Genomic DNA, 16,940 nt, shown 5'->3' on the forward strand with positions numbered 1-16,940 from the left:
GAGAAACTGAGTCACTTGTGAGGACAGGGCGAAGGCACACTGCTGGTCAGTCAGAAAGGTGCTCAACAGGGGTCATTGGCCAAGTCAGGGGTCCTGGGTCCCTGGCGGGCTGGAGGTCTGAGTGGGGAGGCTCAGAGAGAGGGAAAGGGAACCTGGGAAGCCCTGGCTTCGCGTGCAGGGTCTCCATGTTGGTCTGAGGTCTGTCCCTGAGTGGAGAAGATCTCTGGCCAGGACCCCCACAGGGCTGGATTCCAATCCCAATCTGTTGCTACTTGCCATGAGCCCTTGGGCACGCTATTTAGCCTCTCTGGGTTTCCCATTCCCTGTCTGCAAAGTCTGCACGGGTCATCAGGTGACAGGGGAAGACTGGTCAGATCCTGGCAGGGGGTGGAGGTCTGCTGTGCGTGCCTGGGGACACAGCGGGCTGTTAGCAGCCCAGGCTGCCGTCTCTTCCTGCCTTTCCTACAGAGCCTGTTGGCTTTCCTCCGGGGAACCAAATCTCTGAACTTCCCTGAATCCCCCCATCTGCAGAGCCTGCTCTCCCTCCTGCCAAAGACAGGCTGAGCTCCGAAGCCGTCCTGGCCTACTCGGCTTTTGGCAGGCTCCTGAACAGCCAGGCACCGAGGAGGAGCCAACCAAGACCACCTGCGCCGGGAGGGTGGAGAGGGCAGGGGTGCCCTGCCACAGGGCTGCTGCAGAGTCCCCACCCGGTGTGTCAGCAGCATCAACTAGCAGCTCAGCTGCAGCAGCTCCCGGAAGCTTCTATTTTCCTCTAAAAACATCCTGTCCTGAGGGGCGTTCACCTCAAAGAGGAGGAAGGAAAACACAAGTAAACGAATGCACAGAAACCACTGGAGGCTATGGGCCAGGCCACTCAGCTCAGTGAGGTTCAGCTAGCTCGGAGGGTGCCTTGGGGCCAGGCTGGGTCTAGAGCAGGCCTGTGGTTTGCCAAGGCCTCCTGCAAGGGCTCTGGTCCTCACCTCTGCTGTGGCAGGGCCCCGTTATCTGATGTTGAGGCCAGGCAGCTGGTAGACTGGCCACACGCACCTGGCAGGGCTCTGTGCAACCACAGCAACAGTCCTCTGCTGGCAGGTGGGACCGAAGCCTCCTGGTCCACAGGGTGTGGCCCAGCCATCCCCCAGGCCTCCAGCTCGGCCAGCCACACAGCCACGGCTCCGTGCTCTGCGGTGGGTGGCGGGCACAAGGCGTCCGGCACGCTGTGGGTGGGGAGCTCTCGGGCCGTCCTCTGGAGAGCACCGTGTCCTGGGCAGTAGGGCCCAGAGCGGGGGCTGAGGATAATATGGCACAAGCCTTGCTAGGGTATGTCTGCAGAGGTAGGGTCCGCCAGGATCGCCAAATCTAGGCCCATTTGATATGCAGACAAGTCCCACTTGGAAGGGCTTTGGGGGGCTTGCTTTCTTCTCAGAAACTCATCCCCGGCATCCCAGGCCTTGGGGCAGCTTCCCACTCAGCAACTGGCCAGACTCCTTGGTGCTTAAGCAACCACTGTTGCTGGACAGTGGGTCCCAGTTCTGGACACAGGTCTGGGGGAGCTGTGGGGCTACCTGGTGGGCCCTAGAGGTGGGAGAGGAACCACAAGGGACTGATCCAGGCCAGAGTGGATGGAGCCTGGCTCTTGGCAAGAGTGGGGAGAAGAGAAGTGAGAACCAGAGGGGACTGTTGAGCATGGCCAATATGGGGGGTTATGTGGGGGTGCTGAGCCTGGGAGCTGAAGCTCAGCCCATACTCATGCCGCCCAAGCCGTGTGCCCTTGTGTGGGTCCAGGTGTCTGTCCACAGAAAGATGTACTTCTTCTAATTAGTACAAAGGCTCCATATGAATTAGCAGCAGCCCTGGCTTTGGCTTTCTGGTTATTCTGACTGCCAAAGTACTGCAGACAGGAAGAGACTTGGGGGGAGGGTGGGTCGGAGGCGACGTGGGGTCTCAGATGTCAGGCAGGATGTCCCTGACTCTAGGCAGTGGCCCCTGCTCTTTCCAGCTTCCCGAGTGCTGCTGTGACCTTATGTCCAGCTCCAGCCAGGGTGCTTTGTCCAGCACTGCCACATTCTCCCTAAACACTGGCTCATGCTGGGATCCCTCCTCATTCCTGCTAGAGACCCAACTTGGAGGGCCCAGCTTTCACTCAGGCAACAGAAACCGTGCAGGGTGCAATCTCAGATCTCAGGGAGGCAGTGAAGACAGACAAGTGAACAGACACTTCAGCGCAGTAGGGTCGGTCTGCGTGCTGCGGTCGGTGGGCCACAGTAGGGGACCCCTGCTCACACGGGGAGGGTAGGAAGGGCTTCCAGGGCGAAGTCTCATTTATGACAATGCCTGGGAGATGGATGGAAATTGGCCAAGCCAGGTAGGGGGGGGATTTCTAGAGGTAGATTTAGTGGGCCCTCCCATGGCTGGAGCATAGCAGGAGAGGGGGGGAGAAGAGATGTGGCTGTCCGGTGTCACCAAAGACCCAGAGAGCCCACCAAGGGGTCCCAGCACGGACCTGTTAGAAGGCCGCATGGCCACAGGCAATCTTCTCAACCTCAGCCTCATCTGCCTCGTGTGCAAAGCGGGGAGAATGCTTTTCTCAAATGGGTTGTCACAGGTGACTTTTACAGTAAATACTTCGCATCCCCTCTTTGCACCTGCCAGCAGCAAACAGTAACTGTGCCAATAGCCCACCTTCCTGCCCTGGAAGAAACACAAGGCTCGGGGTATGGATCTGCTCGTCCCCATGGGGCTCTCTCCAGCTCCAGCACAGGCCAGAGGGAACAGGGGAGCCAGGAAGCAGAGACGGGAGTCCGATCCATGGTGGATGAGGGAGTGGGGTGTGCAGAGGTTCTGGGGCACCAGGGATTCTGGAGGCCTCCCCTTAGCAAGTCTTAGTGAACGTGCCGAGTACAGAACCGAGCCAGGCCTAGAGGACTACAAGCCCGTTGTGCCCTCTAGGACCCCCAGGCTGACCTCTGCACCAGGTGGGTACCTGTGCTTGCTGGGCTGGGGAGCCCCAGTCAGGTCACAGTCCCTTCCTGGGAAGTGACCCTTAGACTGAGGTCAGAATAAGAAGGAACGAGGCATGCAAAGAGCAGGAGGAAGCAGGGAAAGTTCTGAGAGGACAGAGGAGGGGTGGGCAAAGGTGCTGAGGCTGAGAAAAGCTAGGCTCCAGAAGAGCTAGGCACCGAGGCAGGTGAGGGACGGAAGAGGGGCGGGCCTGTGCGGTGGGGCCATCAGGCAGGCAGGCAGCTGGTGTGGCCAGAACCCCAATCCTAATGGCCCTGGAACCTGTGAAGAATTTTTAGAGTCAGGGAAGTGCTGGCTTGGATACCTGAGCCACCAGGGTGAGGAAGGGAAGCTGGGGTGGACAGGTATCCCCTCACATGCGCCCTCTGGTTCCATCCATGACCACCATAGGCCTCGGGAAGAGTGGGTAGCGTCACAGCTCAGCTGCTTACTGTGTGTTTTGCGCAAGCAGTACCACCTCTGTGTGCCCGTCTGCTCTTCTATCAGATGGAGAGAGTATTTCTGCCTCTCGCTGAAGAGCATAGGAGTTACCCTCTGGAAGGTACTCAGAACTGGGCCTGACACATGGTAACCCCCCACTTATCATTAGGAAACGCTTTTCTCTCCCCCTGAAACATTTTGGCCTGGCACCCAGGCGCTCAGTGACCCAAGCTGACCGACCATGTCTGTCGCTGGTGATCAACAGAGCATCTGGATGTGAGGGCCGGGGACTGGGGGCGCTAGGGACATGTCCTTCCTGGCACAGCCCCTGCCACAGGGAGGCCGCTTTGGGGGGGGCCTGGCCTGGCCTCACGCACTCCCCCCACCCCGTGTGAGGCCAGAGGAAGCGGCAACTTTCTTCGCTAGGAAAGTGTGAGAGGCTAGCGCGTGTGGGGGTTTTCAGAGTCAACCGTCAGAGGCGAGGGAGTTTTGTCTGCCGGTGGCGGCGAGGGCTCTGAGGGCGCACAGGGCCTGTGAGCGGACCCACAGGCCCGCTGCGGTCTGCAGGGAAAATGCAGACGGTGTTTATTTTTCACCGGAGCCCGCAGGAAGTAGGGGGGCGAGGGGGTGAGGGAGAGCAGCCCAGCCCTGCCGGGCCCAGCCTAGGAGCAGAGGAGACCTGCCCCGGAGCCCCTCATTTCCACCTCCTCCTGGCTCCAGGCTCCGAAGGAGAGGAGCGGTGCTAGGGCAGCTCAGTGAGCAGTTTCGAGCCGTGGGCTAACGAAAGTGTCCGGAAGGCCACCGACCACCTCTGGGATGGGGCATTTTGAGTCGGAAGGTGAAGAGCAGTAAAAGCCATGCACCGGCAGGAAGGATGGCCTCCCGGCCCCAGGGTCTCTGAGTCCTGGCCCTGTCCTCTGGTGCTGTAGCCCCGGGGCGGGGGGCATCCGGGCGGAGGCAGAGGGACGGGATCCTGGAGTGTCCTGACCGAAGAGTATGGACTGCTGTTGAGCCTTCTGATTGTGTGCGTTCCACCACGCCGGGAACGCAGGGCCCAGCTCTGTGCTTGGCACTCTGCCCCCAGGTAGGAGAGGCGATCACGGATGTGCCGTGGAGATCCTGAGAGCCTGATGAGGACGGTCAGCCCAGGCCTGCCCCTTGCCTTGGAGGCCGGCGGTCATCATCAGAGGAGAGGAGAGGGGTAGCTCCAGTCACTGGGCTCCCCGTACACATGCCAGGCCCCAGGCAACCCCAGCTTGCTGTCTGGGCAGCCTGGCCCTGGGACAGCCTTGTGCTGAGGCCGTGGAGCGGGACGTTCCCCTGGCTGAGGGGCGTGTGGGGCACTGGGCCCTCCGCCAGACGGTTCCCCCTGGCTACCATCGCAGACGTGGAGGGGGGCAAGGGCACGAGGCTGAGGGGCAGCCTGCATAAAACGTGGGAAGGACTGGCCAAGTCCTCAGTGCCCTGCCCTGGAGCCCTGGCCACCCAGGGCCTCCAGTGAACGGCAGGCTCTCTGTCCCACCCCTGCCCACCTGGCACCTCTCCTGTGGTTTGGCTGCAGACTCCGGTTTAATTAGAGGCTTTCCCCCATTTCCCAGGGAGGGCTGGTGGACAGGATGAGCCCTCTGACCACCGGGCGGTGCCTTCTACCTCCCACCCCCTCAATACCTTGCTCCACACATGCATCCCAGGCCACGGGCTGTAGGCCGAGCTGGTTCTGGGGTTTCCTAGGCCTGGCTTTGCTATACCCTGGGGCTTAGTGCCAGCCTGGCCTACAGCAGTCAGCTCTGGTCCTCCCATCAGGTCAGAGGGTTCTCCCTGGTTCCCTGGCCAAAGCTAGCCCTTCGCAGGGATGGGAGGTTTGCTGGGAAACATACTGTGGAGCCACCCTCCCTTCCCTCAGAGCAAACCCACCCTACCCCCTTCCTGGGCAGAGTGGGACTCTGAGACCATCTTCCTGTACCTGGCACATTGGAGCCCAGGCTCTGGTTCTAAGACTTCCCTCCAAGGGTATCCCCCTCCACCCCCCCCGCCCCGCCAGCCAGGCTTATAGTCTTGGGGGCCTAAGAGCCAGAGTCAGGGCTCAGATGGCAAGGCCTTCTCTGAAGCGGGGGTTTACATTCAAAAATCCCTAGGCTGGAGGGACCTGTGGAGGGTGCTCATTCCACCCACTGGGCAAGGGCTCCAAGCGTTTGTACCCTTAGGTGGTAAATGGTGGGATGCTTTCCACCAGAGTCCCAGGTTCTTGAGGCCGTGGCCTTGTCTGTCACAAGGCCCGGTCAGGGCTGATGTCTGCCTTTCACTGTTTTGGGGATCTATCAGAATAAAAAGGCCCCAGAGACCTCCAGGAAGCTTCCTAGGCCGTCAGCCACTGCTCCCCAAAACTCTGACATGAGGCAGAATTTTTGGATCTGTGATCATTGAGGTAGTCAGGGCTGCTTTTCTCATCCTCTTTATTCAAGGGGCAAACTGGCCCAGCATCCTGTAATGAGAAGGTTCATGTAAAGGTCAGAGAGCCTTGGAGCTGGGCTTCCAAGCCTGCTTCACACTGTGGCACACTTGAAAGTTCCCACTAGACTACCTGGAGGAGGAGGCCTGACACACATGGGAGGTGCTGGCTGTGAGCTGGGAGGAGAAGGTGGGGTGGGGGGAGGGAGAGTGGGGCCTGACCACACAGTGCTCCGCAGGCTCTCTAAGGGTGTTGGCAGCTCCAAGCAGAGGAGAGCTGTGATCTGATTTACACTCTTGCTGGCTGGAGGCCTGGTGGAGGAACAGGGGGCCCCTGGAGTCGTCCAGGTGAGAGGCGACTGTGGCTTGGACGGAGTCAGGGACAGGGAGGAAGAAGCGGTGGAGTGCCCTCTAGATTATTTTGAAAGTAGAGCCAGTAGTACCTGATAAATTGGAGGTGGGATGTGAGAGAAGAGTCTAGGGTTACTCCAAGGTATTTGAGCAACTGAAAGAGAAGAGCATTTGGGGCAGAAAACCAGAGGCTCTGCTTTGGACGTGTTGAGTTTGGGCAGCATTTCAGACTTCTGGGTAGACTTGGTGAATATACACTGGGGGAGTGGAGTTTCCCAGAGGAAGCAGGGGCTGACGTGGAAACAAATGGCAGTCATCAGATGAAGACATGGAGAGCTGTGCCCCCAGATGGGAGCACTCTGGGTGTGAGGGCAGGTGGAAAGCCAGTGCCCGTTTTGGGTCAGGTCAGGAAGATGAGCACCAGAAGGTAGGCCGACAGAGCGGCCTGTGAGCCTGGAGGCAGACCAGGCCAGTGTGGCATTCTGGAAGCAAAGCGAAGAAACGATTTCCAGGTGGATGGAGGAATGAGTTGTGTCCACTCCTGCCTAAGCATTGAGCTCTGTGGTGTGGCAGGCACCGGGGACCTTGAGCAGGGCCATCTGGCGAAGTAATGGGGCAAGGACGGCTCTGCTGAGGTGTGCAGCAAAGGGGAGTGAGAGAGACAAGAGGTGGTGGCCGAGGAGGATTATAAGGGGGAGAAATGGCAGCCTACTGGTCCCCTGCTGGAGACGCGGCTGGGCCCACGGCAGGCGCTCAGTAGGTGAAGGATTCCGCAGGTGTCCACATCCCCCACGGCTGTCCCACCCCACTTCCTCCGCAAGCCTGAGGATCCTACATTGTATCCTTTGTTCCCACACGCACCCTGATTCTGTCCCAGAGGTGTCTGGGGTCAGTCTGGGGGTAGAGAAAGCCAGAGTGCAGCATGGGCCCCCAGCTTGCTCACAAAGCCCGGCCTCAGAACAGCAGCAGGAAAGTCGGCAGCACCCAAGGCCTGGAGACACCATGGCCCGGTCACCAGCCTTCTGGGCTGATGTTGCCAGTGGGCTGCCGGGCATGGGTCTTCCCCGTCTAGGCAAATCCTCTGCGGCAAGTCCATTGCCAGGCGGGGACTCCGATAGCATTGCCTCGGTGCACGGGAGGGCCTTTCTGCATGTCCCTTCCTTCCAACTCAACACCTGAGTCCTTGAGCTCTTGGGTGCTGTGTGGCTGTACCCTTACAACAACCCCATTGTCCTCTCCATTTGACAAGGAAACAGATACTCAGATCTTGTAGTAGTTCTTAGAGGCCACATACGTCAGAACCAGGACCTGAACAGGCCAGCCAACTCCTCATTGGGTTCACAGAGGAGCACCCTATGGGCTGCCCCAGGAGGCCAAGGGAGGGCTCCGGTTAGAGGTGCTCACAAATCCATGCTAACCACAAAGGAGCCACTGCCACTGGGACATGAACCTCATCTGCCTGAGGGAAGGCTCATAGTCCTGGTCTGTGAGACTCTTCCCAGTGGGCAGATGAATGGGCAGGGGACTGGACAGGTGGCAGTGTCAGCACCTGCCCCACACCCCTGGGGAAGGTGCTGCAGCTAATAGCCCAGCCTCAAGCCCCTTTGAAGGCAGGAGTGTGGGGCAGAGGGCAGCCAGGGCTGCTGCTGTGAGCCTCACACTAAGTACACTAAGTAGCAGCTCCTACCTGGCCTTCCCTCTCAGCTCGCCCTGGACCCCAAACAGCCAATCCCAAGGGACCTGTGCCAGGCCTCACCATGAGCTACCCTGAGCTTCCCCAGGCCTGGTGATGAAGGAATCATGAACCCCACCTATTACGCAAGAGAGGAAACTGAAGCCCAGAGATGTTAGGGAGTCTGGCTCAATTCACCCAGTGGGAAATTTCACCCACAGGGTAGGATGGAACCCAAGTCACCACCTCTCATTGCTGTCCTCCAAAGATGTCCTATTTCTTCTGTGCATGAATCAGAAGTCACTTATCTGTGCTCCTAGCATCAGAATCCCCACAGGTGAACTTCCCAAGTGGAAGCTGAGCCTCAGTGGTAGATGGTGTTCCCAGGATCCTGGCCTGTGCAGGTGTGCGCTGGGGATGTGCAGAGCTGTGCCTTGGCCCCAAGCAGCACCTCCCTGTGGCCGGGTCGTATGGGGAGCCCCCTTCCCAGCATGAGTCATCTCATGACAGATCCATGTGACCAGTGTGAAAAGTAAGAGTCCTGTGTTGCTGAGGAAACAGGAAGTGGGGGCACTGGGTGGGTTGGCCCTAGAGAAACCCTGGCCCCATCTAGCCCACCTGCTCTGAGTTAAAGGGCTGATGGGAACTTTCCCTGTACCCACAAATCCTGTAAAGTCTGAGGTGGAATAGTGGGTCAGATGCGGGAGCCTAAGTCTGGGGGCTGGAGGAGGAAAGAAAACTCTAGGCTGTCCTGGAGTAAGCCTGGTCTTCTGACCATTACCTGCTGTCCACGGCTGGAAGCCTTGACCAGCCCCCCCAGACAAGCCACAGGGCCGCCACAGAGAAATCCGGGAGGAGGGGGCAGGAGTGTCTCAGATCCAGAGGCAGAAAGAATTTCCTGGACAGGGGAGGGAGAGGTGCCTCCTGGAATTGAGTGTACAGAAACCAAGAGGCTCTCGAGGCAGTAGGGCTGCTTGAGCCAAGTCTGGGAGGCTGTGGGCAGGGCCGCTGACTGCACACAGGATGGTCGAGTAGTGCCCCCTCCCAGAGGCCTGTGGTTTTTAACCACCCCCACTTTGCTTTGACATTTGGGCTACCCACACAGCTAAAAGAGGCTCTGTCTTCATGTATACCCCTAGCCCCGGGCCTCCCTCCTTCGGGTCTCCCCACATTCACACCCCACCCCTCATTTTTCAGCACAACAAGGCCAGTCAGCCAGCCCACAGCGTCCCACAACTCTCTCCTCTCTATGAACATTTCAGCAGCCCACACCCTACATCTGCACCAGCCGACATCAGCCAGAAGCAAGGTATGGATGGGGGGAAGGGGAGGGGCCTGACAGCCCCAGGGGGGTTCTGAGTCCAGGGGGCTAGGCCCTTTTCACAGCCGGAGAACCTGGGGCTGCGCAAAATCCAACCCCAAAGACAATGCTAGAAGGGTGGATGGGGAGCCTGAGGGCAGGTGGTGCCAGGTCAGATTGGAAGGCTTCAGGTTGAGGCCGGACCCTACTCCTGAATGGCCTCCCAGGGCCGGTATGTGGGAGCAGGCATCTGTGTAAAGCTGAGGACAATAAAACTTGTATCCTTTCCCTCCCCCCAGTGAGAAAATGGAAAGTGGTGGTTGTGATGGCTGATTCACCTCAGCCTCAGGGAAAGTCATTCTGAAATCAGCCATTGTCGGCTGTGGGAAACCTGCTGACTCAACCGTGGGGAGGAGAGGGGCTGGGTGGAACCCGGGCTGCCCAGGCCAGGGGGCCTGCCTCCTGCACACAAAGCCAGGCCAGAACCCCCAGCTGAGAGACCCCAGCTGAAGACCCGTGGTGGACCGGGGCATGGTGGGGCCGGCCTTCCCCATCTTGAATGACTCCACCTCTGCCCCTGGCCAGCCGGTATCCTTAAGGCTGTCCTACCCAGCCTCTCTGCCCTCGGTTTCCTAGCCTGGAAGTGGGGCACTGTTCTTACGCTGGCATGGTCCTGAACAAACCAGTATGTCTGGTCCTCTAGCTGATGGAGGTGGGGTGGAAGAGGCCCCACAGGAGGCGCTAGGATGCAGTAACCAGCCGCAGTGGCTTCCAGGTCAGGCTGGATCCCTCACGCAGCCCCCTCTCCTGTAGGCGTTCACAGGCCTCTGCAGACCCCTGACCTCTCCGGCTTCTACTCTCTGACCTCAGGCAGCATGGGACAACTCCCCCACACCGTGAGCTGGTGAGTGTGGGCCCCGTGGGAAGAGGGCACCTTGCGCTCATGAGACCCACACCTGCCGTGGCACTTTGCTCTCCAGCCTACTCTGCTCAGCATTCTGCCGCCAGCCGTGTCAGTCCCACGGGCCGCCCAGCAGCTCGGTCCGTTCCCCAGGTAGCCAGCCCGTCACGCTCCCCTTGGCTCCTGGCCTTAGCCCCACGGCACCTGAACTCTGCCCCAGTGTGAGATATCTGGATGGCTTGGGGGTGGGGGACACCGAGCTGCCCAGGGTCATGAGCGTGTAAGGAAGAGCTAGACCTGCCCGAGCAGGGAGGGGACAGTATGTGTGAATGGCTATGGGACAGGCTTTTGCCTCCCGGCCACATGGTAGGCACGGGAACACTTCCTGCTCCTCGCAGTGCCTACTGCTGACTAGTCCCTTGGCTGCGCTCCCCGAGGAGCAGAGTTCTGTGCCCCCTCCGTGCCTGCTTGAGCTCAGGCCCCTGGCCAGCTGCCTGGAGAGCCTGCTGCAAGTCTGTGAAGGCTGGGCCAGCAGGAGCCAGCCTGAACGTGAAGTCAGTAGGCCCAACTGTAGGCCGGAGGGCCCGTCTTCAGCTGGAGCTAGGTTGCAGCGGGCATCAGCCCATCAGCCCATCAGCCACAGTGTGATCTGGACAGGTGTGTGGCCTCTGAGCTGGGGCAGTCACCCCCCAGCAGGGAAGCGTGGTTTTCCCAGGAAGGAAGGGAAGCCCAGAGGCCTGCCCTCTTCTATGTGCTCTTTAGCCACGTTCAACTCATGCCTCCATTTTCAGATTCTCCCTGGGCTGTGCACCATTCTGAATACCAGTCAGGGCTGTACCTCTTAATGCCCTCAGGTTTGAAGTTGGGTAGGCAGGGTTCTGGACAGCAGAGTGGCATGGCACTGCTGACGCTGGCCAGCCCTCAGGCCACTGCCCTCTTGAGACCTGATCCACCTGGTGCGCTCCCCAGGCCAGAGGCCTGACAGCACAGGACAGTGTTAGCACTGGGTACTGTAAAGATTCAGAGGGGTGCCTCGTCCTGCTTGGGATTTCAAGGGCTTCCATGAGAAAAGGTTGTGTAGCCAAGCAAGGCCTGAAGGAAGATGAAGAATGAAAAGGAGCAGAACCACCCAGTCGTCCTGACAAGTGTATGCAGAAGCCCTAAGAGAGGTGCCCAGCCTGTATTGACCAGGAAATTTCAGGAATTTCAGGCTGGAGTGAGCAGGATGGGCTGAGGCTTCCTAAGCTGAGTCCTAGGAGAATGCTGCTATTTCTGCTCCTGAAGTGCCAGAAAGCTGCAGAGGGAAATAGGAGCAGCACGGGTTGCCCTCTGGTGGCAGAGGCCGAGTACAGACACCGAAGGCGTCCTAGCAGAGGCTGATACCCTGCACACTATGGGTCAGGCCCAAGCAAGGTGGGGAAGTCCTTCCCCACATCTGGCCAGTAGCCAGACTGCTAACGGCTGTCTCTCCCAACCACAGGCCCAGTCCTCCTCTCTACCCCTTGTCCCCTTCCTGCGGATATAGACAGCACTTCCCTGCCCCCACTGCAGCCCCTGGCGCCCCCTACCCCAGGTGAGTCCCGTACCCTGCAGCCAGGCTCCTGCTTCCTGTTGCCCAGGCTTCAGTGCCCACACGAGGCCTTGCCCAGGCCAGTGCTTGCCCTGTGCTAGTTGTTTGTCCATCCGTCCGTCTGTCATTCTGCAGCCCCTTGCTGCTCTGTGCCTGAGAATGAAGCCAGTGGGAGAACGAGAGGCCCAGGCCCAGGCCATACTGTGCAGCCAAGTACCCTAGAGCAGCCAGGGAGAGGGCACGCACACGCATGCTTGTGCTCCTGCCTGTGCACATGCAGGCGTGTGTGCACTCGCCTCTGTTGTGCATCCCTGCCGAAGGGCGAGTCAGGCATACTCGCTTGCTGGGCATTCCGTGAACTCTGCCCAAGCTGAGGCATCATCCCTTTACATGCGTCTCCAACCTCGGACCCTTGGGGACTGCCTGCTCAGAGAAAGGAGCAAGGGCATGGTGGTTTCCACAGAACAGCAGAAGAGCGAAGTGACAGGTGTGTGTATTACGTTTGTGTCCCTTCCCTTCACTCACGCCCTCAGAGGGGACAGACCCAAGCCAGGGATGGAAGAAGGACCTCAGCAGACATTTCCAGCCCGACTGGAGTTCACAGCCCAGGGTGGGAGGTATGGACAAAACACTAACAGGCCAATGGGCTATCTGGGGTGATGGGAGAGCCCTAATCAGATCTCGGCCAGGGAGAACTTCCCGAAAAGAGAAACATGTCCAGAGTAAAGGGGAGCAGCACTAGTTGGGGACGGCTAGGGGGGTCAAGTGATGGAGCACAGGGGTGGGGCAAGTGATGTTCCTGCAGGGTGGGGCAAGTCCCATGGAGGAGCCTGGGTTTTATTCTGTGGGCTCTGGGGGAATTTCAGCAGGAGTGGCCAAGAGCACTCAGGAGTTTTTAAAAGGTCCCTCTGGGTGTTGTGTGGAGAGAGGCCTGAAGGGCTCAAGCAGGAGAGGAAGGAAGCTCCCAGGGCAGAGGCACAGGCTCAGGAGGCTGAGCTGATAAAAGCACAAGGTAAGGGGACAGATTCAAAAGCTGTTTATAGAGGATCCCTGGGTGGCTCAGCCTTTTAACGCCCGCCTTTGGCCCAGGGTGTGGTCCTGGGATCAAGACCCGCGTCGGACTCTGCATGGAGCCTGCTTCTCCCTCTGCCTCTGTGTCTCTCATGAATAAATAAAATCTTTAAAGACAAAAACAAAAGCTATTTGAGTTAGTAGCACCTGAGGGACATGGATGTAGATTTTTGCAGTGTGTCTGTGTAGTATGTTGGGTGCAGGTATTTGTGTGTATCTGTGTACCTGTGTGCAAACCACTGGGGGTGGGCTGTCCTCACCTGTCTTTGTGTACTGTGCTGGAGCCTCCACGTGTCCAGGGCTTTGGCCTGTACCTTCCTGGCTCAATGTTAACTCTCCTTCTGCCTTCAGGTTCACCCATCCATCCCTGATGCTGGGCTCTGGTGTACCTGGCCACCCCGCAGCCATCCCCCACCCGGCCATCGTACCTCCCTCGGGGAAGCAGGAGCTGCAGCCATATGACCGCAGCCTGTGAGTGAAAGGGCACACAATGTGGAAGAGGGAGGGGAACCAGTGAGGAGACCTCAGGATCCCCTCAGCCAGATACCCATTCCTCCCCTCAGGCTCTACCCTTGCTGCCTAGAAACTCAAGGGACTACCAGGGGCAGCCTCCGGTCAAGCCATCTTATGATTCTTGCCACTGACCGGTGTTTTATTCTATTCTTTTCCTTATTTAAGCAATCTCTTCACCCAGTGTGGGGCTCGAACTCACAACCCCAACATCATCAAGAGCTGTACGCTCCTCCAACTGAGCCAGCCAGCTTAAGAAGATACCATTTATGAAACCCTAGTTTCCACGCATTTACACACCCACTGCAAACACACTAGAAGGTAGTAGCATTAGGTGCACACTGGAGGGCTACTGAGTGACCTGGATTTGTGCCCCACAGGAAGACACAGGCAGAATCCAAGGTGGAGAAGGAGGCCAAGAAGCCAACCATCAAGAAGCCCCTCAACGCCTTCATGCTGTATATGAAGGAGATGAGAGCCAAGGTCATTGCAGAGTGCACACTCAAGGAGAGTGCTGCTATCAACCAGATCCTGGGCCGTAGGGTGAGGCCAGGGGCAGGTGGGCTGGTGGGGGGGGGGGGGGGTCCCTGGCCAGCTTCACCCCAGTGGTGCCTGTTGACTCCCCGATGCCCCCCATCTATCCCTTCTTTCCCACTGCAGTGGCATGCGCTATCTCGGGAAGAGCAGGCCAAGTATTACGAGCTGGCCCGAAAGGAGAGGCAGTTGCACATGCAGCTGTACCCAGGCTGGTCAGCGCGGGACAACTATGTGAGTTGCCAATGACACAGTAGGGACGAGTAGGGGAACCTTTAAGATGCCATGCCCCAGACCACCGTCCTGAAGGCAGAAATGAGGTGGCCAGGTGGTGGCATGAAGGGCCCAAGGCCTCACAGGGCTAGCCTGGAGAGAGCTAAGCAAGGGAATCTGCCCCCACGGTAGGCCTACGTCCTCTTTTCCACCTGGGATGTGCTCCCCCTCAGGGCTGGCGCCTGATATTTGGCCACCTAAGTGGAAAGGGAGTGCGGGGCCTTGTACATCTCCTCCATTCAAACTGCCCCGTGGTAGGTACTCTGGCAAAAACTGCCATCAGGAAACACTAGGCCTTGTGGGGAGGAGGGAACAGCGTACCCAGAATCTCAGCAACAGCCAGGCTAGGCTGCAGATCTCCCAACCATTCAGTCACTGGAATTAACCAAGGGGCCACTTCCCAGATCTGAGCCTCCCTCCCTTTGTTCCCTGCAGGGGAAAAAGAAAAGGCGGTCACGGGAAAAGCACCAGGAATCTACCACAGGTGAGGCCTTCTCAGCAGTGGTCATGAGCACGCTGCTCTGGCCCCAAGGGAGGGTAGAAAACGCCCTCAGCCCCAGGACCTTGGGGCTTGGCCCTCCTAAGTCGCGTTCACATGGTGCTGCAAGTGTCCACAGTGTAACGCTGTGTTGTTGTGCTGCCTCCTGTGCCCTCCCCGAGCTCAGCCTCTGCCAGGGAAGCTGCCCCTGTGCTGCGTGGAGACAGGCACATGGGCCGTGCAGGTGGGGCCACCTCGGCCCGAAGTCATATAGCCTGTTGGCTGCTGCCCGACCATCCCTCAGTCACCCCCGCCCCCCTTAGCTCAGCAGTGCAGAGTGCTCCGATGGAAGACCCGAGAAAGCCACACTGCTTCAGGTCTCCTTCCTGTAGGTGAATTCTTGCCCCACGTCTGATACTTCAGACTCCATGTCCATGACCATCTCAGCCACGTTGCCCACCCCCCCACCCCCCCAAATCTCGAGGCTGGGACTGAGGCGGAGCAGAATCCTTAGCCCTTTTTCTGAGGTTGAAGCGTGGACTCCACCGTCTACCTGGTTTAAGCTACAGCATGATGGGGTTAGGGGTCAGGCAGATTGGGCACTGGCAAAAGAAGAAAAACTGGATGAAGTGGGCTAGATCCCTGTGGGCCCCCCAGCTCCTCCCACAGCTCCGTGGGGCAACCCGATGGAGGACGTAACATGATGGGATCCCCTCCCTTCCTCCATCCCCCACTCTTTCCCACTGCCTCTCCTGCTAGCTAGGCGCCCGCCTTTCCTGAGAACTTGGCTCTGGGTCCTGGGGCTCCACTGGGGCTGGCTGTGCCACAGAGAGGCCCTCTGCCTATGGGGCCTATGGGGTATCTGTGACTGGCTGACACTGACGTTACCTCTTCTTTCTGGGCCCTGCTCTGCCCTGCTGCCTGCCTGCTCGCCCTCTGCCCTGCTCTGCCCCTCTGGCATGGCTGTGAGCAGACCCTGGCTCGCCTAAGAAATGCCGTGCTCGCTTTGGCCTCAACCAGCAGACGGATTGGTGTGGTCCGTGCAGGTGGGTTTGTCCCCACCACCATCCTCCCTTTGCTTCAAGCTGCTTCCCTGACTCTGCATATGTTCTGCTGGGCCTGTAGCCCTCCTCTGGTCTCCCAGCCCCATAGCATACCCACAGATCAGGGAGCCCATGCCTCCTAAGAATGAAGTGGAGGAAGGATGTTCTAGAAAGGAAGAAAAGCAGACTCAAAATAAGGTAGTTCTGATGCCTAGGGTCCTCTGTTAAGGATAGTCTGATGCTAAGGTTAGCAGACTCTCAGCCGACCAGTCTTTGTGCATCCCAGTCAGTGGCCTGAGCCCCTGCTACCAGGTCTAGGACTCACGATGGTCCACCAGTTCCCTCACTTCAAGTTAGGATCCCTACCTGTATTATCCTGAACCCTTGAATCTAAAACCAAGGTGCCCTAGGGTAGAGAATAACCTCAATGCCAAGTGTCCATGTATCTTATCTTGTACCTGAGACCAGGAGACTGCAGAGGTAAGCAGGGAGGAACCGGCGGTATCCCTAAGCTGTCCTAGCGAAAGGGCCATACTTAGGCTCTATGGCACTAAACTTGTGCGTCTCCCTGTACAACAGAGAAATGTGTATGTGAGGAGAAGGGAGTAACTCACAGACTCTAAGGAATACTGTCCAGCCCATCAGAGTGCCCACCATGTTCCCTCTCCAAGGACAAGGGCATTTGGGTAGCATGTAAGTGTGTGCACGTACACGTGGGGAGAGCATATTCATGTTACTCTGCCCAAGCACCTCTTGGCCAAGCCACAGGCATTGCAGCCCTTCGCCTTAATGCAAATAGGAGCCCCTCCCCAAACACGTGAAACCGGCTCAGAGGCCCAAATTAGGAGATGGCCCCTCTGGAAAACGAGGTGGCCCACAGGGCTAGCCTGCAAGCGGTTCCTGTGCCACCCGCTGGCTGTGCAGGGAACTGCACCTGATCCAGGTCTGGGCCGGCCCAGCAGAATTGCAAAGCTAGGTTTGAAGGCACAGGCCCACCACTCAAGTCCTGGGGAGAAGGGAACAAGAGGTCAGCTAGGCCTGTGCAAGGACAGCATTTTCTGGTTGTGGTGTATGACTATGAATTCACCCTCTGTTTACAGATAACTCTCTTCACTATTCCTAGGAGGAAAAAGAAATGCATTCGGTACTTACCCGGAGAAGGCCGCTGCCCCAGCCCCGTTCCTTCCGATGACAGTGCTCTAGGCTGCCCCGGGTCCCCAGCCCCCCAGGACTCGCCCTCATACCTCCTGCTGCCCCACTTCCCCACAGAACTGCTTGCCAGCCCTGCGGAGCCGGCGCCTACATCACCAGGTCTTTCAGCCGCTCTCAGCCTCCCAGCCCCCTGGAC

The 16,940-nt window shown here is 58.5% G+C and overlaps 1 protein-coding gene across 1 annotated transcript in view; it reads left to right on the forward strand.

Annotated features, from left to right (window-relative positions):
* The window catches only part of TCF7 (transcription factor 7), a 40,649-nt gene that overhangs the window by 13,960 nt on the left and 9,749 nt on the right, over positions 1 to 16,940 (forward strand). The window contains 9 exon segments of the mRNA XM_072841021.1: positions 9,110 to 9,221; positions 10,026 to 10,116; positions 13,106 to 13,225; positions 13,645 to 13,807; positions 13,925 to 14,032; positions 14,507 to 14,555; positions 15,523 to 15,595; positions 16,716 to 16,884; positions 16,886 to 16,939. Of these exon segments, the coding sequence (XP_072697122.1) occupies positions 9,110 to 9,221; positions 10,026 to 10,116; positions 13,106 to 13,225; positions 13,645 to 13,807; positions 13,925 to 14,032; positions 14,507 to 14,555; positions 15,523 to 15,595; positions 16,716 to 16,884; positions 16,886 to 16,939 (939 nt within the window).

This window comes from Canis lupus, chromosome 10, assembly GCF_048164855.1.
Source record: "Canis lupus baileyi chromosome 10, mCanLup2.hap1, whole genome shotgun sequence".
Lineage (NCBI taxonomy): Eukaryota > Metazoa > Chordata > Mammalia > Carnivora > Canidae > Canis > Canis lupus.